Source organism: Lissotriton helveticus, chromosome 4_1 (genome assembly GCF_964261635.1).
Source record: "Lissotriton helveticus chromosome 4_1, aLisHel1.1, whole genome shotgun sequence".
Taxonomy (NCBI): domain Eukaryota; kingdom Metazoa; phylum Chordata; class Amphibia; order Caudata; family Salamandridae; genus Lissotriton; species Lissotriton helveticus.
This window is the reverse complement of record NC_136063.1, coordinates 1,711,482,813-1,711,505,648: the sequence shown is the minus strand read 5'-3', so window position 1 is coordinate 1,711,505,648 and position 22,836 is coordinate 1,711,482,813. Positions and strand designations below refer to the sequence as shown.

At 43.0% G+C, this 22,836-nt stretch overlaps 1 protein-coding gene across 1 annotated transcript in view; it reads right to left on the bottom strand.

The window, feature by feature from the left end:
- Positions 1–22,467, bottom strand: part of LOC144828211 (gamma-aminobutyric acid receptor subunit beta-4-like) — a 632,874-nt gene extending 610,407 nt beyond the window's left edge. The window contains exons 1-2 of the mRNA XM_078686301.1: positions 22,155–22,467; positions 20,934–21,022 (exon numbers count right to left, since the gene is read on the bottom strand). Of these exons, the coding sequence (XP_078542427.1) occupies positions 20,934–21,022; positions 22,155–22,249 (184 nt within the window). The 5' untranslated portion in view covers positions 22,250–22,467. The remainder of the gene's footprint in view (positions 1–20,933; positions 21,023–22,154) is intronic.
- Positions 22,468–22,836: the final 369 nt, after the last annotated feature.

The following is a 22,836-nucleotide window of genomic DNA, read 5'->3' as shown; positions in this document are numbered from 1 at the left end:
AGCACATCTGCATCTAGCTGACTTCAAAATCATGGCCAAAAAATACGGCATTTGCAGAATGTGAGTCGTTCGAAGATGTCCTATTTCAAAGTCTTTGGACATGCAGATTTGCGAGGACCACAGTAAAGGTAAGTGACTTTCTGCTTCAGCCATCATCACAAAGACACAGTCACATCATATTCTTGCCAAATGGGAGTTTCGCACACAGAACTGTGAGGCAATTAAGGATTTCTTCTGTAAGGCAGGATCATTGATGACCAAGGTTTCAGCAAATGGTAAATCCTTGAAGTAGTAAAACAGCTATATGAGTGACAGTTGAGAACGTTGTACTATGAATAAAGAGGTATGCTGTTCATACTAGTGGGAAAGTAGGAGGGGGAGTAGCTCCTATATGGAGCAAGGGCACTCATACACCCTGAAAGGTGTCATGCTTCATCATGGGCAAACTCCTCGTGGGGCCGGAGCTGCAATGCCCAATGAGCCCCGAAGGGGGGCTCTTTGCCGGAGATCTTTTGAAGACAGTAGTCTTAGCCGGAGATGAAATGGGTGTGTGTTGCATGCATGGTGTATATAACTGGTGAGTAGAGTGCAGGAAGTGTGTGGATTAAAAATAACTTTGAAAGCTCGCTGAACAAAATTTAATTAGTGGGTTCCATGTCATGATTAAAAAGAAAGGTAATGCTCGAATACGGAAACGTTAATAGTCTCGTCAAGTATTTAAGTGCAAGTGACGGTCGACATGTTTCATGCCCTATATCATTAAAATTATTGGAGCATTTCTTCAGGACCTAAAACAACTACTAACTACTCGAAAAAAGGGTGTTACATATCTATATAGTAGAGCCAGTTCACCATCCCTTTCTAACTACACCATCCACAGTCAGTACGTCATCCACAAGCAGGTTTCTCGTCTGTGGGTACCAAAATCAGAAGGTACAGGGAGCCAAACAACTCCGGAGTCACCAGACACGCAGTGATGTCACGGCTGACTCTGTCCGTCGGTGCACGGAGTGCAACCGACCTACCCTCCATGAGTCCGGAGCAGTGAGTTGAGAACTTTGTACCTATCCACAATGTGTGAGAGAGGATATGAAGTCCCATGTAGGAAGATTGAGGAGGGTGGACGAGCAAAAATCTACTGCAGAATAGCAAGTAAGGGGCCCAATACTTTTCCAGACAATGACAAAGGTAGAAAAGACAAATAGTGTGAAGATGGAAACACAACAAAAGTGATAGATGGAGAATGTAAGATATTGCGGTGCAGTGAGAGAGGCATATCCCAAAGGGCCGCAACACCAGTCTCTGGCTTGTAATTTTGCAGCCCTCTACTACAGGGATAGAGAGTGGTATAACCCTTCAACCAGGTTCTTGAATCTATTCGTTGGCTGAGCTTTTGAATAAATCTTGTTTCTCTCCCCTTGACACTGCGTAATGTAGCTATCTCTATATTATGACATCTGGTGCAAAGGATGGTTACAAAAAATGCATGTATTTCAGGACTTACTGGCCAATGGAGTTTCACAGAATGGAGAAACTAAGAATGGCCAGCCTCAGTGGTGCCTCATTCAATATTAATGCGTTGAATAATTTGATCAAAAGGAGAGTAGTGCTCCATCAACTTAGGTCTGATCACTTCAATATCTAATTGATTCAAGAGGTACACTTGATTTAGCAAAGAACACATAATCTGAAAATGCATTGGAGCCTTGATGGATGGGGAGGAAGGATTGCGTTATGAATACTTATGTATATAGGCCAAGAATCTACTCTTATAGGTTTTGTAAAGAATCAAGCTGCAAGACCATTTAATTGGAGGTAAAGGTCTAGAAGTTGGTACTAGACCCTTTGTTGACCAGGCTTTGAGATGTAGAATATGATTTGAGCCATAACAAAGTCATGGAAGTAATGAAGAGTATACTGTCTTACCTAGGTTTACTACACATTAATGCATTGTATTTTCATGTAATTGAGAGTGCAGCTATATGTTATGCAAGCATGATTAATTTGCTAGATTAGACTTTTTCACATACCAGACTTTGTTAAATCAGGATTTTCACTCAGTGATTGTAACTCAAGTTGTATCTGACTACTTTCCTACATGAAGAATTTAGCATCTGAGACCTAGGTTTTCATGTAGAGAATGAATAGGAATCATTCCATGAATCCCTCAGAGAGATCAACCTAGTGGGACCCACTATAGGTAGTCTAGGGTCTCAGTGAGGGAACAGTTATGTCAATGAGAACTCCGTGGCCTTAAGCTTGCCTGGAGGGAGCCGACACCACCCGGAAGTGACGTGCAGAACCACAATCTCAATCACAGGTCAGCAGTTCAGCTGCCTGATAGGATAAACAGCGATGGTGGGACCAAATCAGATGTCTGATATAGAACGATAGGCACTGCAGCACCAGGAGCGCCTGGGTAAGTGCTACTTAGAATCTTTGTAATGTGCTTTGGCGCTTGCTCGCCTTAGAAATCCACCATTGTAGGAATCACTAGTGCGAGAAAAAGTAAATATCACTGTTTTAAAATTGCACAGCTAATCGTTTCTACCAGCCACTTTTTAAATACTTTCACTTGCTCTATTTTTCTGCACTTACCAGTCACTCAGGGGGTGCCTCCCCGTTCCACCGCGGATAATTCCGTTTGTATGGTGGGAGCCGACACCACATGGAAGTGGCGTGCAGAACCACAATCTCAATCACAGGTCAGCCATTCATCTGCCTGATAGTATAAAACTCGACGGTGGGACCGACGCCCAGCGGACGCGCGCAGTGGGCGCGCCGCTGGTGCGCCCAAGGAAAGCCGGTCTGCCCCCGTCCGTGCCTGGACGTTGCCAGGAACCAGAACCCCTGCCGGTTTCGACAGGGATCCGATAAACAGCCCCATAACCCGCCTGAACTATTCCAGCCAAGACTTGTTAAAAATACGGGACAAACAATGCAGACTCAGTTGGAAAAATACCAATCTATGCCCCAGCCCAATAGAAGTTGAAGGCCCTTTCACATGTGGAACATGTGGCTATCAGAGTATGCTACCCACACAACCCAAGCGTAACGCCATATTAGCCAAGTCGAATACTAAATCTACAAACTTACACAGGCCCAATAAGAAACAATTAGGTCCTTCACTTTCCATCGATATACTGCTAGTTGGGACTGCTTTTTGGCAAACGTAAGATCCTTCCCCAAACACGCCTTTAACATATGGGACATGCTTTCCTCTTCCCTTCCCCACATTGAGTTCCTGACGGAAACTTGGGTCAAGCCATCTCCCAATCCTGCTATTACGCTAGCACTACCTGATGGTTATCACATTCAAAAATTAGATAGACCCCTAAGGGCGGGGGGAGGGGTAGCTGTAATATATAAAGATCCCATCAAAGTCACAATCTTAGATCAACTCTGCAAGGACAAAATTTAAATTCTTGTGTTTAGAATTAATCTACATGCACAACTCAGCTGGAAAGGAGCCCTAGTATATCGCACCCCAGGACCACTCCTCGACTCGGTCAACATTCTCATGGACTTAATCTCCCCTTATGTCATCTCATCTAAAAATGTTTTACTCCTCGCAGATCTGAACGTACATAGCAAAAACCCCAGTGATCTTGACACCTCCTCCCTTCTGACAGAGCTATCCAAGCTTGAGCTGACCAAAATCAACAAAACACCCTCTTACATAGCAGGACACACATTTGATCTAATCCTCTCCAACTCGCCCAATAATATTTGTGGAACAACATGCCCTCTCACATGGTCCGACCACTCCAAAATAGAATTCTGTATTACGGGACCTAAAGAACACAATGCCCCTAAAATACATACCATCAAAAGCAACAGACAGCGGCACAAATTGACACCCACACTCTTCCAAGTTACCTTTGTCCCACCACAATTTGAAGACACCGAGAATGTAGAAACATGTCTTACAGCCTACCATGCAAGCATGAAATCTACAATAGACACACTGATACCACTAAAAACATCCTGCGCGGTCTCTAAATGCCCACAAATACCTTGGTACACCACCAACCTACAAACCGAAAAATGGCAGTGCAAAAAAGTAAAACTAGAACGACACTGGCGACGCACACACCATCCCCGCGATAAAGAAAGATTCAAATCTGCCCTTACCTAATACCATAGCAACTTGAAAGCTGCCCGAAAACTGCATATTGCAAACCTAATTGATCAGGCAGATAGCTCCCCCAAAGTACTATTTCAGGTCCTTAAATCATTCACGAACCCTAAAGCGTGCAACACAGAAGAAGAGCCATCTCAGACCCTATGTGACAATATTGCCTCATCTCAAAAATAGATAATATCCTTAATAAGATCACAGCGGCTAATGGTGCCCAATCTAACAGCAAAATTGTACCCCCCTCTATCATGCCTAGAGCACATAAATTAGAGGAATTTCCTATGCTCTCCCCTGAGAAAAACTGTATCCTTACTAAAAAAGACTGAATCTGGCTCTCCTCTAGACCTAATCCCAGCAAAGACCTCTGCCTCGCTCACCAATGAGCTTGCTGTCCCTATTTGTTCCATCTTAAATAGCTCCTTAAAGGAATGTGGGCTCCCTAAAGAATGCAAAGCAGCCCAGATCTTGCCTATTAGGAAGAATCCCAAACTCCCCCCAGATGATGTCACTAACTACCGTCCCTTTTTTCTACTCCCCCTGCAAAGTAAACTACTAGAAAAGCACATAAATAAACACCTGTCTAGCTTCATAGAATCCTCCTGGATACAGTACGGAGTCAGCACTGGTGACAGTCACTGACAACTTCCGAATGCTGGCAGACAATGGTCAAGTAGTGCTTATCATCCCGCTTGACCTGTCTGCAGCATTCAACACCATCTCCCATCAGATCTTACTGGGGAGACTTAAAGAGATAGGTATCGTTGGATATGCACTAAAATGGGTGACTAATTTTCTGGCAGAGAGAACCCAAACCTATAAACTAGGCCATTTTAGATCACAGACCACCAAGGTTACTAAGGGAGTCCCCCAGGGCTCGTGTTCAAGCCCTACCCTGTTTAACGTATATGTTACCCCGCTTGCTAACTCATTTAGAAACACAGGGTTCATACCAATCTCCTACGCCGGCGACACACAACTGATTCTTTCTTTCGATAAAAATAACACCAGCATTCAGGTTACCTTTTCAGAGGGCATGAAAACAATAACTGACCGGATGAGTAAGAACTTCCTTCAGTTGAATGCTGAGAAAACAGAAATCATGTTATTTAAAGAAGCAGTAATAAAATGGTCCTCTAATGGGTGGCCAGGAGAACTGGCTCTAACCCCGTCCTCAAAACAAGTGGTAAAGAACTTAGGGGTCCAAATTGACCAGAAAATAAACTTGGAGGAACATGCTACTTCTACCGCAAGAGCCTGTTTCCACACACTAAGCCTACTTCGCAGAGTCTTCCCCCTACTCCCTCTGTCCACACAAAAACTCTGATACAAGCATTGTCCCTGGTCGTCTGGACTACTGCAATGCCCTGTTGATCTCAGCCAAGGAATCTTCCTTAAACAGGCTGCAAGTGGTCCAGAACACGGCAGCTCGATTAACGACCACCCCCCCTCCCCCCCCCCCCAGAACAGCTTCCCTTCCACTTCTCCTCAAACTGCACTGGCTCCCTATTCGTAACAGGATTAGTTTAAAAATTTGTTGTAGGATCTATACGGCCCTTAACAACCTGGGACCAAGGTACATTACTGACAAACTGGGTCGATATACCCCCTCGAGGACCCATCACTCAGGGTCAAAAGACCTTCTTCTCATGCCTCACATAAAACAGGCTAGGTTGGGGGGAAATCCTTCTCTTATCTATTCCCATTGTATTGGAATCAACCTTCGACGTTGCACCAATTACACATCCTTCAGAAAGCTGCTAAAAACCACACTATTCTGATCCTCCTGAATAAGTAGCCAATGGCCGTTACAGCGCGGAGATACCCCGGTTGGGGTGACTCGTGCGCTTTATAAATGACACAACTAAAGAAATAAATAAGAGAACGTTTTTTTCATGGGCCGAAGCAGAATACAGAAATAGGCAAGATTGGTGCACATCCAATGAAAGGACATTAATAAAATATAAGGGCACAACTAGGAATAGACCTGGCTGTCTGACAGAGGTGAACTTTGTACCTTACTTGTTCTCCGAGGCATTCTACATAGTCACTTTTGCTGCTAAATTAGACAAGGTAAGAGAATGTCAAAAAGAGGGTACATTTGTGACCTTTGTTCTGAAACAGAAATCAGAGTTAGATTGACTACTGACAATGGTAATCGAAATTTCCCTCATATTGCGCGGTGAGCTGTATGGTTACAATAGGTGGGCATTACTAATTACACTGGTGGTAAGAACTGGCCTCCCTAACACAAAAGTGTACTTTGACACTGGGTGAGGGGTGTTCAATGGTGTGGCACTCCAATATGTCTTTTCTGTGGTTTGCACTTTTCACCTACAGAATATAATCAGTATGTTGTGTGGGTGATGTGCATATGCTGAAATATGGATCTTTTGAGGAGATAGATGGCACCTCAGTGCAAAATATATATTTGTTTATGTCTTCATTCGGTCTATACCACTAGATGAACACCAGAAAAAACTACGGTGTTATCTTTTTCTTTACTTTCGCTACTATCCTACAGCAATAGCTTTATAGTTAGGGTGATGGTATAATAAGGACAATCCTGATGAATGCCCCTGACTTACGCTCAGCTTGAGTGAGTGCAGAAGCATGTTGACTGACTCAGAGTCTTCTTTACACAGACCTTTTAGGATCACTGCTTTTTAAACAAGCATAGGCAAGAATGTATGTTTTATCTGCTTTATGGTGTGCCAGTTGGGCTGAGTTTTACAAGACTATTCCAATTTGTAGTTTTAGAAGTTTCATGTTTTTGAGTCTTGTTAGCACGTTTTGGTGCATCCAGAATGTCCAGAGTTTTCTTTCTTTCATTTAGAATTTTTAGCTTTGTTTTACTTCTGTATTGAGCGTTCAGTTTAGGTATAATTGATGATCCAAACATGCATTCAGATGAGTCTTTATGGCTGCTCTGTTTGCTCCCACTTCTAATTTTTGTCCACGGGGTTTCTATTTGATTCACAAGGATTTGATGGACCATAAATTCAGTAGTTCCAAGATTATCTCCTATCAACCCCTCATATTTACCAGATTTAGAAGGAGATGTATTTGAAAAACATTTGGCTATGCCTAGATTGTTTTTGAGATGATTGAGACCAGATTGGATTCATAAAGATGAGGCCAAATATGTCATTTACATGCTCCTCCAATATGTACATGTGCAGATGTCTTTGTTAACATAACATAAAACTGCTGCTGTGCATGCAAAATTCCAGATATCTCTCAATCTGCTCAAAATAATGCTTTGTGAATTTTCTTTATTAAACACTTCAACCTCTCAGATTCATAATTTTGTATTCAGAGTTCAATCTCTGCCATATTTTAGGATAACACATTGTGCAGAAAGTTTAACACTTTGTACTCTTAGTGCCAGTGGTGTTTTTTTATTATGTTGAATAAATAAATCTATTCCGGTGTCACCCAGAAACTCCTCGGGAAACTACAGAATGTTCAAAACACCACAGTAAGACTGGTTCTCAGCATCCCCCACCGCAGCCACATCAACGAACACCTTCGAGAACTACACTGGCTCCAAATCAACTAAAGAATCACCTTCAAGCTCCTCACACTTGCCTACAAATCTCTCAATGATGCAGTACCAGCATAGCTGAACCAATGCCTCTCATTCCAGGTGCCCACCGGACACCTGCGCTCCACCCAACTGGCCCTGCCCAAAGTACCCCAGATCCACAAGATTAGAGCCGGAGTAAGATACTTCTCCTACATCGCTGCCAAGACCTGGAACCCCCTGCCTCTCTACCTCAGGCAATCTCCATCGCTAACCCAATTCAGGAAGGATCTCAAGACCTGGCTCTGCGACTGAAGTCTTGCTCCCAGACAGATCAGCAACCCTCCATCCCCCTCAGCGCCTTGAGACCCTAACGGGCAGGTAGCCACGCTATATACACCTTGATTGATTGATTGAAATGTGTATGTACTTCAAACAGGAGCGTATGGGATCAGAATTCTGAACTTTGCAAAAACCACCCTGTGTTGCTCTAACATATTTTTGAATGTCATACCTGTGTGAATTAATTGTTGGTAAAGGCTTCTAAAATGGCAACATGTGTGGAATTTGTGCTTTAAACACCAATTTTACCTGTTAATGCTTCATTTCAAGTGAAAAACCAGGAAAAGGAAGTATTTCCACACCTGCTGAATACATCCCTCCAGATTAATATTATTTACTGGTTGAGGTGATACCTCCTCTAATCCAGTCCACTTTTAATTGGGACAATTTTCACTTTGAAAACGTATCTTCATCCCCACCTCATCAATTGTTAGTATCAAATTGGTTTGTACCTATTTTTAGCTCAATTCTTGCTGTTCATGTTATGTTGACTGTTATTGAATTAGATTTCTGCTTTGAAAATGAATTGCCATTCTGCAGAAATATGACAAAGTTTAGAGACAGTGGCCTTTGGCCAACCTTAGGTTCCTAGCTTTGCAGTGATTTTGTATTTTCATTAAAGGGTTCTTCGCAAAGTATTTTGGGGTTACTATTGTACTGATTTTATGAGTGTACATCATTGCCCATTCATACCATTATTGCAAAATTCTAGTTTGAAAAATCACATGAAAACAAGAATTCACAGTTTACAGTTTTAAAATATAATAATAATAGTATTAATAATACTACTTCTACTAATGATGATGATAATAATAACAATAATAATAATAATAATAATAATAATAATAATAATAATAATATTAATAATAATAATAATCATGCATTTTTTAAAACATAGACTGCCTGGAGATTCTCTTGTGTGTCTATATGCCCCCAGCTCACACACTTCAAGAACAACCATGGGTGATCCTCACTTCAACTACATAAATAATGGAGAATAAAACACAGCACACTATGCTAAATTGAGCAGTTCTACAGCACAATAGAACAGAATTATGTAATTTATAATGAGAAGGAGTGCATCAATATAACTGCTAATTGAGGTGCAGGAGGCTCCAGGTGTGGCCTCTAATATAGACAGAAATGGAGAAACCAAATGTGGAATCATAAAACATGATCATAACAAAATCATAACACATCCTCTCCTATGTTTTGTGACAATCCATTTGCCTAGCAAGGTTTATGGTGGGAGGGCCAATTTAGGAAGTTGTTATTTCTCTCCTTCCCTCCTACCGCTATTGCGTATTCTTACATTAAAAATGACCTAGAAAACAAACTTTTTATGCAAATCTCACTGAAGAGTTGAGCAAGGTAGTACTGGTAATGGAGTGCACTGGACTGCTAATTCAGTGCATGCTAAATAAATCTAATACTTTGCAAGACAGCGGGTCAGCAAATTATATTCCACTTCTATTCATTTATGTGTAGAGTATTTGGTAATGTTAACAGTAGACTCAGTGTTTTATACACTTTAGTTACTGCAAACAATGGGGAATCATACATTAACATTCGAATTCCAGTGGATGGAGAGAAGCAGGTCATAGAGCAGGATATATACTTCTAGATAATATTGCCTAAATTGGTTCACCGTATTGAGTTGCCTTTGATATTCGCATATATCTTTCTGTCACAACTTTGAGCAGACAGAAGCACTTGTTAAAAATATGGCATATACTTTGGGTTAAAATCAGGCTGCACAAGACAGAGAAATAGAGACAAGTGGTAAATATCAGAGCTTTATCATAGCTTCACCCTATTTAATTTTGCACTGCAAATCTTAGACTGCTGTCAATGATGTGGATGGCATTTCATACACTGTGGTGATAAAATATAAAGTAAAGACTGTGAACCAGGGACATAGCCTTCCATGTGTTGATCTTTTGTAGACTTAAATTCAATATATATTTGGATAAAGAAGGCTGAAATTAAATTGAGTAACTTCTATTTTTAAACTGTTTGAAAGAAAGATTAACTCTTTTCTCCACCTGTGCACAGAGGGATTTTCTCAGAAGTAGACCTATGGTTTGCATATGTTAATAGGACTGAGTGTGCAGGGCTGTGAGCTAGGCCTGATGCTTTTAACTATTGGCAGAGGTTAGAGATGACAGAAAAAGTTTTGATCGCTAAACAAAGTATTTGACTGCAACACGCTGTTGAGAGCCTCATACAAGCTTCTATCCATCTCGCCCTACTCACATACCGACATTGACCAAAGAATGCCTTATTTTATCCACATGTAAAGGCATGTGAGACATAGACACAGCCCTTGAATGCATATGGATATACATAAATGTTCCTAAGACAAACTCTGATCCCAACAATACTCAATGATGTACAACACTGCCATAAAACACAGAAAGACTAGAGTACTCCACCCATATCTGAAGTAAAATGCTGATACAAGCTTCATATGATCCTCTTTCAGTTTTGTTTAGAGAAATGCACCAATGCCAGAATTATTGATATTCAAGCATGTTGCAACATATTTCACCAAAGCTTGGAATCCTACACCCCAGGACATGTCCTCCAGAATCATTCCTCCAGCAGTCTCCATTCTCAGGTTAAATCACTGAAGATGTTCTAAAGCGACTAAAAATGATCCTAGCCTCCTTTAAGTAAATCTCACTTATCAAATACAAGGAAATTCTCTAGACCAGTGGCACATCTGACTCCCCCTTGTACCTCTACCTAACTGAGGTATTAAAGAACATCATGCATACTACTTCACCTGTCTTACTGGCAACAGGTCTTTGTCAATGGCTTCTTAGCCTCATGTAGTTTTGATTACAATTTCAATATATCATTTCTGAAGTTGATCAAGGAAATGTCAGACCTTGATCTAAAAGAGAATGTCATCTGTTAACCAAACTCCAATGGCCCATTTCTGGCCAAACTCATTGAAAGTGCCACCTTCACCCAGGGGTTCAACTAAGAGGTTGACCTTCTTTGAAGAAATTATCATGCTTTTGCATTACTAAACAGGTTTCTGACTTTCCACAAATAGGGAATTCACTTTCATTTCCACCTGGGACAATCTGAACACCACAGTTAGTGGACAAACAGTTGGATATTATATCTTTTGGACTTCTCATCCATATTCAAACAGTCCACCACAGCATTTCATCAAAGAGTCTGACAAATCTCTGCATTGAAATCACATTCCTGGATTCAAATATCTCCTTTCTGTCGGGCAGATCCAACACTGTCTCACTCAAACTGTTTCTTTCATTTACTTTCTATACCAACAGTAGTGTTCAGCATACGTTTCTTCATTTTCAATTCGTCTTAAATGCAGATATTACCCCTTTATCAGACCTTATCGAATCTATCAGTCTAATCTGCTACAACTATGTGTGTGATACCCAGATCTTCCTCAAAGAATTAAACTCTACAGATGTTGTCTTCTCAAGCCTAGACCAGTGCCTCGGAACTGTAGATCAATGGATGCTACTTCACGTAGACCAATGGATGCTACTTGATTACCAAAAACCGAATTTATTGAGAACAGAGATCATCACTGAAAAAGTATGCAAAATATTACCTTACCACCATCTGGCCTCTGCAACTTGGTCCACCTCCAACCACATTGATGTAAACAAGGATTCTGAGAGGGGTAATGAACTTTGACCTGTCTCTAGCACGTCAACTACATCAAGTTACCAGTAGTCCCTTTTTTATCATTAGAACACTGTGCAACATTTTCCCTTGTCTTAAAACTGCTCAGAGATACCAGGCCACTATCACTTTGGTGCTGTTACACTTAGATTATGCAAACATTCTATAAATTGCAGCCTCACTATACCTACTACAAGGGCTAGAATCGATTTAGAACATGCCTCCTAGGTAACGCCGACAAGTCAAAGACCAAATTACATTAGCACAGCAAGTTCAACTTTTGATTCCCTATAGCCAGATGTAGCTCTTTTACAGCTATAAGTATCTCCCTCAAGGCCATCCAAGGGATCAAGCCAACCTTCTCCAAATAAGAATATTAGCTATACAATGAAAATAGAATGCTTTATTTAAGCCTAACCCTCAATTCACCCTTCTAGGAAATACATTTTGTTTATACTTCTTTCTCTGTTCAGAAAGCTCTGGACCACACTGCTGATAAAGATAATGGCCATCCAGAATCCCGTGAAATTTAGAAAGGTGGTGAAGCTCAGTCTGTCCCCTACAAGATGAGTCTTAATTCGAGAGGAGTGTAATACTCTTATACAATGTAACTCTTCCAACGTTTCCAACTACATCCAAAGCTAGAAGACCAGGCTTCTTGAAGGAAACCCTCTGCTTGGTCATGCCTAAGATTAGCTTGATCTCCCTGTGACACATTGGAAGCATTGCTCCATGTATTGCACTACACCATCACAACCCACACAAAGAAGCATACACAAACATAATAAGTATACACTAGACAAAACTTCATCTGTTACTCTTCTTCTCTTCGTGTGAATAGCAGCCGCTATATGCACAAGCTAGATTTAGGCACCACCCCATTACTTTCCCATGACACAAAACCTTTTCATATAAAGGCCCCACATGATAAAGCAAGCACAAGCACAACAAATGTAGTAGCTGCTTACTTGCCCGCCCAAAAGTGCACTGGAAATTTGTCCGGTGCAGGATGCTATTTGTTGGACTTAGCCCTTTTTGCAGGGTCATCCATAAACTTTTTGCCTTTCTCCTATCCTTTTCTCTGACATAGTGTTGGTGGGTTTAGGACTCTGGGCACTTTAGCACTGCTGTCCAGTGTAAAGTGCGTGTGCTCCCTGTAATAAACATGGTAAGATTGGTCTAAACCTGTTTGGCCTATTTAATTTACCTGTAAAGTGGTATCTCACATACCCAGGGCTGGTAAAATAAATGCTACTGGTGGGCTTGCAGCACTAATTGTGCCACCCACCAAAGTAGCCTTTGAAACCTATCCCAGGCCTCTGCCATTGCAGGGCCTGTGCGCGCAGTGTTACTGCTGCTGTGACGTGGCACTGAAGTGTGTGCCATGTCTGTGACCCCCTTTTTACTACATGAAAGTCACCCCTAAGGTAGGCCCTAGCTAGCCAGGGTGCATTTTAGGTAAAAGGTAGGACATGTAGCTTAAGTATGTGACATGTCCTGGTAGTGACAAACAGCCATTTTGGTTTCTCACTGCTGTGAGGCTGCCCTCCCATAGGAATGCATTGGAGATTTCCTGATAAGTGTTTCAATGGTAATTCCTGATATGAGAGGAGCAGTTTGGTCAGGTTTGGTATATTTGGAATAGGGATCATAAATGCTACGCAATGGTGTGTGCAGATTTATTATAACTATTTTAGAAATGCCACTTTTAGAAGTTGGCATTTCTGTGTGCTATGTGCCTGCCTGCCTGATGTGGATTGAATGTCTGGCTTGGGAGTGACAGGGGCTGGTGAGCTGTGTGTGGCTCCAGGAGGGGCAGGGTGAGTCAGTGCTGGGCTGAATAGGGCATCTGCATTTGGAGTAGTGAGAGGAGTAGTCCCCTGACCCTGAATAGGCCTGTGCCTGCCTATGTGAATGCTGGCTCCGCCCCCCCGTGGTGTGTCTGATGGCAGAGCCCCCACCTCACAAAGGAGAGTGTGAACACTGTACACAAAGTGCTCCACACTCCCCAGAACCGGTTAGGACTGGTTTCCCCAAGCTCTGTGCCAGGGCAGGCAAAACAAATGTAATATAAAGAGTGGGGTTGTGACCCCATGTGTTGTGCTTACTTGTACCTGTTTTGGGAGGACAAAGGACTGCTGGGCAAGGAGGAACCACTGTGCGACCCAGCTGCAGCTTCCTGGGGGTCCCTACATGGTGGCCTGCCTGTGCCCAGCTCTGCCCCTCTGCATTTTGGGCTTAGCTCCCCGTGAGCATTATATTTCGGCACTAGGACGAGAGGAGAGTACTGGGACTGCACAGCGCTGAGCTGCACATCATGGAGAGGGAATCCCCGGCATCGGGATTCCCCCAAGTTGCTGCAATGAGTGGGAGCCCACCCTGCTTTTATGCGTATTTATTTATCGGAGCCCACCCCACGTTTTGTGGATCAGCAGGAGCCCACCCTGTTGTTTTATGCCTCTGGCGGGTGCTCTCCCCGCATTTGTGGTTGTCGAAAGGCAGGAGCCCACCCCGCGGTCATGCATATTTTGTGGCGGGTGCCCACCCCGCATGGTGGTGCTGAAAAGAAATCACCGCAGCGGCCTGATCCAAAACAGAGAGCTGCCGCAACGAGCTGAAGTCAGGCAAATGGCCGCCTGACTGTGAGCAGGCCCGGGAAGCGGAAGTGACTGGCCGGCTGGAGGCTGCCAATTGCAGCGCGGCCAGAGAGGAAGTCAGGCAACGCGGTGCCTGACGTGAGGCTGGGCTCCGGTATCAGCGAGGGAAGCCCCGCGTCCACAGAAGAGCCGGGAACCTTGCGGGCTCCATTCCCACCCCCCATCTCAATGAAAAGATTGGGAGAGTCCTCGGGAACGTACTGCTTGAGGCACATTATAGGTGCCTTCCTCCCTGCCATCGGAAGATCGGAGGAGTCCCCCAGAGAGCCCCGGTGAGTGGGGCTGCGCTTTGGCTTTGTTCTGGGTACCTGCTGCACCAGTGGAGTCCCCGCGAGGGGGGGGGGCTTGCCCAGTAGTGTTGGTGTCGGTGTCTTTGGGCGAGCAACTGCAATGATGAGGACATTTTCTTTCAGAGTCCCAGTGGGGACCCAGGAGGCACAGTAGTACCAGGCACAATTTCACAGCTGCACCGCGAGAGAGATAGCGGGCAGCTGCAACCCGGGGGCATTTTTGTTTCCTTGATAAGAGAGGGGTGAGTTGCACCCCATGCCTCAGCGCATTTGCCCACTTTGATTTCATTGCTGAGGCAGCCAGGGGGCCATTTGAAGGCCCTGACATTTTGGGACAAAGGGCATTGTAGCCCTCAGAAGACCAGTTGGCCTGGGCTCAACTTTATGGTTGGTAGGGCGCAAGGCCCTAAGGTACTGTGTTACTGTGGTGCCCTGTTTAGGCTTATGATGCCCATTGCTTAATGTGGTTATGTTGGTGATTTATTGCCCAATGTGATTTATGTGAGGCCCATGACAAAAGGTGCTTATGTTGCTGATTATGCCTAATATAATGTGATTTATGTGATGCTTATGAAAAATGTGATTTATGCCCCATGATGTGTTTATGCTGGTGAAGCCTAATGTGTAATGTGTTTATGCTTATGAGGTTTGGGCCTAATGTGTTTATGCCTAATGTCATGCTATAATATTTTAGGATGGTGTATAATGCTAATGTGATAATGCTGAGGTCATCAAGGCACCAGTAGTTACTGGTTGTGTTTTATTTTTTCTGATGGTTCTGACGGAGGCCCGATTGGCCTGGTCCTGTATATAATCCCCCGTGAATATTGCCTAGTGCCAGTTGGCACAGTGTATATTGTGTGATTATGAGTCTAATATGTTTTGGATAATACAAAGGCTATGTTTGATAAAGCTTTGTGTGGAGTTTCTTTTGTGGTGGGCCTAGTGTGTTGTTGCTGTGTGCGTGTGTTGCGCAAATGCTTTACACATTGCCTCTGGGATAAACCGGACTGCTCATGCCAAGCCAACAAGGGGGTGAGCAGGGGCTATCTTCAGCATGTAACTCCCTTGCTCTGACTAGAGTGGTGGTTTCTGCCTGTCCAAGGCGCATGCCCTAGCCAACCAGAAATCTGGTTTTTAACACTATTCAAATGTTACAGTACAATATACATATATATCTTAGTTAGTTAGTTCTTTATTTCAGCACAATGGCCATAAAAGAGTGAGTTAAAACACAGTACATAACAAGATTTTTTTTTAAATACTTTAAAAGTCTCTCAATTCATTGGAGCTGACATATAAAACTACATATTGCATTTCGTATAAGTCCAAAATTGCACCATAAAAACAGTAGCAGACTAAAATTGCAATTATTAACATTTGAAAGAGCCGCATTGTTGTGATGCCAATCATTCTCTCAGTATTCTTGACTGTCTAAGCCTCCCCATATGCATCAAGAACCGAGAGACAGCAAAGTAATAAATTGCCTAAAATTGTTTCTTAAAATTCTGTACGCTGTCCTAAAATCTCTAAAACCCAGATTACGGCAAACAGGTACAAACAACTTCATGCTGGAACCTTGGTATGTTGGACAGAAAAATACAACATGCTCTGCCCTTTCCACAACCTGAAGACAGAACAGACAAAACCTGTCAGAGTCACAGGGCTTATGTTTCCATTTGGCTGTGATGGAGCAGATTGGCAAAATCTCTAGAATGAACTTGATATTTATGGACTTCGCAAAAGGGGTCTCAATCTCGTCCAAGAATTCCTCCAGAAGGTAATCAACTTTAAACTCCATGAAATAGACAGTGAATGAACCAGCCATAGGAAAATAGGAAGTCATGTTGTCAATGTTTCGCCAGAAAGCACACTCTAGATCCGACTTTGAGACCATGACTGCGTCTATGGGAGAAGACAAGAGGTATTCATACCCGATCTGGCCCAGTCGTTCTTTCATAGTCCAAAGCCAAACAATCTTACAAGCCTATCAAATATTAAGAATTATTCAAATTGAATTGTTACATTTACTGGCACATGATTTGCATACTTTAACATACACTGCAGCAAAACATGTGACATTCTACCCCCTCATTGCCAACTGTTCATGGCCGACAACTCTTCATTCTGGAGGTTGACCTGAGATTCATAAATGGACACTCACCATCTTAAAAGGACCAAGGACCCCCAAGATGGACCTCAATCCTTTAATATATAGCTCTGAAGTTTTTCCAGGCAAAATGAATGCATGCTTCAATTTGGAACAAAGTAAATTATTCTGAATTATTTTCAACTTACCCCAATCAGCAAGCACATTACAAATTAGACTAGAATTTGGGCTAATTGACCAGCAATTAAGAGCAGATGACACATTGCTATGGTAACGGTTTAGAATGAAGAGAGCGGATAAAAGATTCCTTGAAGGACGTTTTTTACCAAGAATTTGGAAATCTGAACTACTGAGGCATGACACCCTAGCACAAAGCAATTCAGAAATTCAAAAAGATCTAAGAATACCAAAACCATAGGAACAAGCACTTTTGTTTCTAATCTTAAATGCCTTTTGAGGAAACATATCTCTATACTGTCTCTAGAAAATTGACCTTTAAAAATGTGCCAATCTCATTCATTCTAGACTAATCAAAGAGAACTCAGCACAAAATCAATGCCATGCTTACCCTGCAGATTTAATACCTTTAGCACTAAGGATCAAATACTTAGGACTATGTTTTGGACTTTTTGATCTTGGAGAAATAAATTGATCATGAAAACAAAAAAGAGACAGCACAATCTGCAGGGTCTGTGATTACCACAAAAAAAGCCTATCTCATATAATAATTTGTTTAAAGACATTTGCCATTCAACATAGATTGTTTCTACTACCAACTTTCAGGAAACTGTGAGTATGAACTTGCAAAGAGGCAGTCCGCCTCCGTTTCAACAATATAGATGGTTTCTCCATTAGCAGCCTGCTCAACTCGTGAATTTGGTACAAGCCACATTGGAAAATCAACGACCACACCACCAATTATTTGCCAGTAAAGAGATAAGATCAGAAAATCTGTGAATCCATACAAAGAAAAAGTAACTGACCATTGAAATACATTTGCCAATATAAGGTAGCAATTAATTAACAATACGTTGCTATATGGTGATGGGCTACCTTCAAGAGTAGAACTTCTTTCAAATGTAGCCCCCTAATCAAAGTTGTCGTCTCCTCATGACCACTTCGAGCAAACCAAGCTCATCCGAAATGTGGAACTCCACCTGAGATCAGCATCCTATGTCCAAAGCTAATTTACATGAACATTATTTCACTAAACTCAATTGCAGAACTAGTACAATGCACTCTACAGCTGTCTATACTTGTTGGATGAATTTAAAAGATTGTATTGAATGGGGGCATTTATTTTTGTTGTAATGGTTTTAATTGCCTGAACAATAAAACATACTGGATCTTCGTAGTTCTGGACTGGGATCCCTATAAACATATTGGTGCAGAGGTAGGTCAGGGACCAAGGAGGTCTCTCTTGGTCCACATCTAAGTCTACTGTACTGCAGAACCAGTTTGGGTCAACATGTGTGGACTCAGATCTGCTTTTCCAGACACAGCTTATGCAGGTATGCGTAGATATGTCTGCATCTGTGAAGATGTACCTAGATTTTGACAGACAGACATGGGTACAAGACAAGTACATCTAAATCTCCAGATATAGGACAGCATAGACACTGACCCAGTCTGAATAAGAAGGGCCTAGTCAATGTATGCATAGCTAGGTCTGTGTTGGCAAACTTACATTGACTGCAGTGAATCCGGGTGTGTGTAAGTTTGAAGAAATGGCTTTGACCTGCTTGAGAACACCAGGTCAATGCCATCCATGGGATGAGCCCAGGCAGGCTGGCTGCCACGGGAATGACCTAAAACTGAGAGCACATCGGGATGTCACAAGCAGACTCATACATGGGTAAGTTTGTCACTAAACATTTTTAGGTAAAATAAGGAGAATTATAAAAAATCAACTATTACTTAAAATACTGTTCTTTTTGTAGCTGCACAATCTTCGTTCCTGTTCATGAACTGCTCTCACCTGCTCTTGTGGGATTAAAAACAGACATATACCACAAAAACAAAGAAGGCCCGCAGCTCACAGAGGCTGATGGACAGAAGGCCTGTAGCCTTGTTATCAAGGGCAGGATTGGTCGCCCTTGTGCTAACTTTCTTTCGAAAGGAAGTGGTTTTATAGCCCTAAATTAAATGTATGGTTGCCGATACTCTAGGACCCTTTAATCCAGGTAATGGCATCACATTGAAGTGTGGCAAAAAAAGGATATTGTCCGGAACCAAGGCATGCGCCTGGGGGAGATAGAGGCAGCAAAGTGGGGAAGGGTTTGAGGTGGTAGCAAGGGGTGAAGAAAGAGGAAGAGACAAGTGGATTGTGCGAATCTGTGAAGAAACCATAATTGAATTGTAACACCAGTATGTGTAATTAGTAGATAATCTTAGTTTGTATTTGCGAGAAACGTTTACGCTCCCGTTTTCTCTAATATTGTCCCCTGGTCTGACTGTTCTAGAGATGACACCCCTACTCATTGGTTTCACCCCGGAAGAGGTTTTCAACTGAGCTTGGTGAATTGTGGGCTGACACTGGACACATATACACACAATCTGAAACACTGATTTTAAACTTCAATCATATATACATAAATAACTTAACTTTGATTTTTGTAAATGGCTGCCTTTTGTTAACACTACTCAGTATGTTGGTGTTCATTTGAGTCCAAACATATTTTGAATCAACCCTTTACTAATTCCACACATTTACTTAGAGGCCACTTCAGGAGTCACTGGAAATGTGACAGGTATAATTCAACTACAATAAGGAAAGTTTGATTAGGGCAAAGAGGCAATGAGAGAGAGAGAGAGAGAGAGAGAGAGAGAGAGAGAGAGAGAGAGAGAGAGAGAGAGAGAGAGAGAGAGAGAGAGAGAGAGAGAGAGAGAGAGAGAGAGAGAGAGAGAGACTTAAATAGAGCTGGGAAAGAAAGAATAAATAATAGAGAAATAGGAAAACAGAGAAAGACGGAGTTGTACCTAATTTCCTTTTCTTTATTTCACTTTTTGTTTCATTACTTCGGAAAGTAATGAGTACTTAAATTACTATCATTTTTCTCATTCGAATTGTTTTTCTCTGTAGCATGCTACGTATCATAGCGAACAATTAAAATAGTAGCAAAGTTTAGACAGGGCTCAAAATGTGTATTTCTGCAAATGCAGTCCAACTTGCCTGCCAGGCAGGCGGGCGTGCTTAATGGTGCAGGCCTCTGGCTTTGAACAATGGGGCTAGGTTTACATGTCTGCTCTCACCAAGCACCATGTTAAGTGGTGAGGAATTGTATGAAGAAATTACACCCAAAATTCAGTGGATATATATTCATAGGTGTGATTCACTCGACTGCTAGGTATATGGTTTGTACATTCGGTGCCAGGTTTGTGGTACTCCACTCCATCGTTGATGTGTGAAGCCATCGGTAAAGTCAACGTTTCAGAACCTCTACTTACTGTAAACCAAAGTTACAGCTGCTCTAAAGACAACATTTTCCAACTAATATATGCTGGCACGTAAAACATATTTATAAGGAAAATTGGAACAGAGGTACGAAGCTACAAAGATGAATTCATAGGTAGATAGATAGATAGATAGATAGATAGATAGATAGATAGATAGATAGATAGATAGATAGATAGATAGATAGATAGATAGATAGATAGATAGATAGATAGATAGATAGATAGATAGATAGATAGATAGATAGATAGATAGATAGATAGATAGATAGATAGATAGATAGATTGGTAGAGTAATAGAGAGAATGTTGCGTGAGAGTGCAGCTAAAGCAAGAGGAAAAGGGGAGGGAGGAAAAGAGAGAAGTAGAGACAAATAGAGATACATATATAGAGAGAGTGAGGAAGAGATGCCAGCAGGGAGACAGAAGATGATATATATATTTTTTAGGCTATATGCACCCATATATGGATTTCTATATATATAGATGCATATACATAAAGGAAGAGACGAAAAGGAGTCGAGAGAGAGAGGGGGAGGAGAGACAGAGGAGACGTATAAGAGATGTGGCGGAGAGAGATGGGAGGGAGATTGAGAATAAAGGAAATGGATGTTTTTCAAATTGTCAATGGACGCCAGGTAGATGGTCTGAGCTACTGGGCATCTCGCGACCTATCCAGTGCATTTCAACATAGGTGCTACATTAATCTAACCTTGGTGTAAACGAAAAGAGGCATACTTTACCTCCAAAATCTGGTCTGAGTCGAATGTCATACCCTTTCAGCAATTTGTCCACTGTCTTTTTCACCACAGAGATATTCCCAGACGACGGGCTAAAATGAATAAAAACAATAGAAACGATTATTCTAATCATATTTTCGAGAACAGGACCAGGGACAGCGGACAGGCGCCGGGGCACAGAGCGGCCAGAGCGAGTTTCACGGAGCGCGAGCTGAGCCCGCCATCTCTGCCGTCGAGCTCGCGCGCCTCACAAGAGAGCTGCCCGGCCGCCTTCCTCCGGGGGCCAAGCACACAGCCCCGACCCGGGGGCAGACTAGAAAGGCTCAGGGTTCACCTCGCTCGGTGTCCCTCTCTGCCCTGTGGGTATTCGGATGTCTAAGTGCTCCTGCCCTCCCCCCATCCACAGCGCTTTAAGGCAGGGGGAAGCCCTCCACCGAGCCCAGCATTAGGAGTAGGAGGGGGTGCTGCAGATCCCAACCATCATTACACCCGGGAGGAATAGGGCCAGCAAGGGGTACCCCAACTCAACCAATCCAACGGACCTACCCTTCTGGGGGGCAAAGGTCTACCATGAGCACACATACAAGTGTCATGTATGTACATGCATTCCAAATACCGATAAGATAGCATTTCCCATTTTCATTACATACACATATACACGCCTTAAATTAAACGAGCCTCTTTTTTTGTTTAACGTAATGGCTCTACTCAGGGCTGGAGGGGGAGACGCAAGACGTCTGATTAAGCAGCACGCACTCGGGCTGCATTCAGGCAGCAGCCCCCACGACCCAAAACCTGCAAAGCGGCAGCAGCGCTGCCAACAATGCCTGGCCGCCCAGGGCTGAGGGGGGCTCTCCTGTGCTGGCATGTCAGTGCCACGCAACCACCATTCTTCGTAGCAAGCATGCAACAGACCGGGAGCGTGCACTGTTTGCACATAATCTGCCCGGTGACAGCTCTGCGGGGCACTTTTTGATGCAGGTGCTTCCCGGAGCTCCCCCTGCCCCGGAACCCAAGATTTATAGTGCCCCTTATTACTCCTTTCTGTGTCCGTTTCACATACTATATCGAAATAGCACTACTCGCCATGCGCCCCCACCCCCTCGGTGCACACACTCCCACAGTGAATAATAACATGGCACAAATGCATGCGCTAAAACACACCAAGCAGGGACTGGACACAACACGCTCTTTTCTTTAAGCGGGCTTCAACAAAACCCTTACCTTTGGGCAGTACAGATGAAGCAAAACGCTGCTAAAGCAGATACAATTCCACTAAAGCTGCCTGCCCGAATTCTCAACATTTCCACAAACACCATTGAGAAAAAAAATATGGAGGGGGGGGAGGGAAGGGTAGATTTTCTGGAATCCCCCTCCGAAAACACCTCCTCTCGGATTTTATAAAAGTAAAAAAAAAAAGAAAAAATGTGAAAATTCCTATCAGTGCCAGTCAAAGAATTCGCCTCTTTCTTTCAGCATCCTCTCCGCCAGAGACATCTTCTGCCGACGAAGAATCCCCCAAGACGGATCAAACGAAATCCCCCCCGAAAAAAACTGGACGAAATAGGTGGACGAAATGTTGCCGATGGTCGTTTTCTATTCACTACTCTTCGGGTTTTTTTTCCTGCTATTTCGCCATCCGGTTCTGCAGATGTTGCATGGCTCCTGCTATCCACCTTCGGAGGAGGAGGGGGGAGGAGGAGGTGGAAGAGAAGGGGAGGGGAGGAGGGTGAGAGATCTAGCAATGCAATTTAATCGTAGATTTTCACCCCCTTTTTGCCTGTCCCCCCTTTGATTTCACCGAAGGCTCGTTCCTTCCCTTTTCGCTGACTCCCTCTGGCTGGCTGGTGGCGTGCTTACGAATATTCCTGAGAGAGGGGACGGCAGAAAGAGACCAGTGAACGAA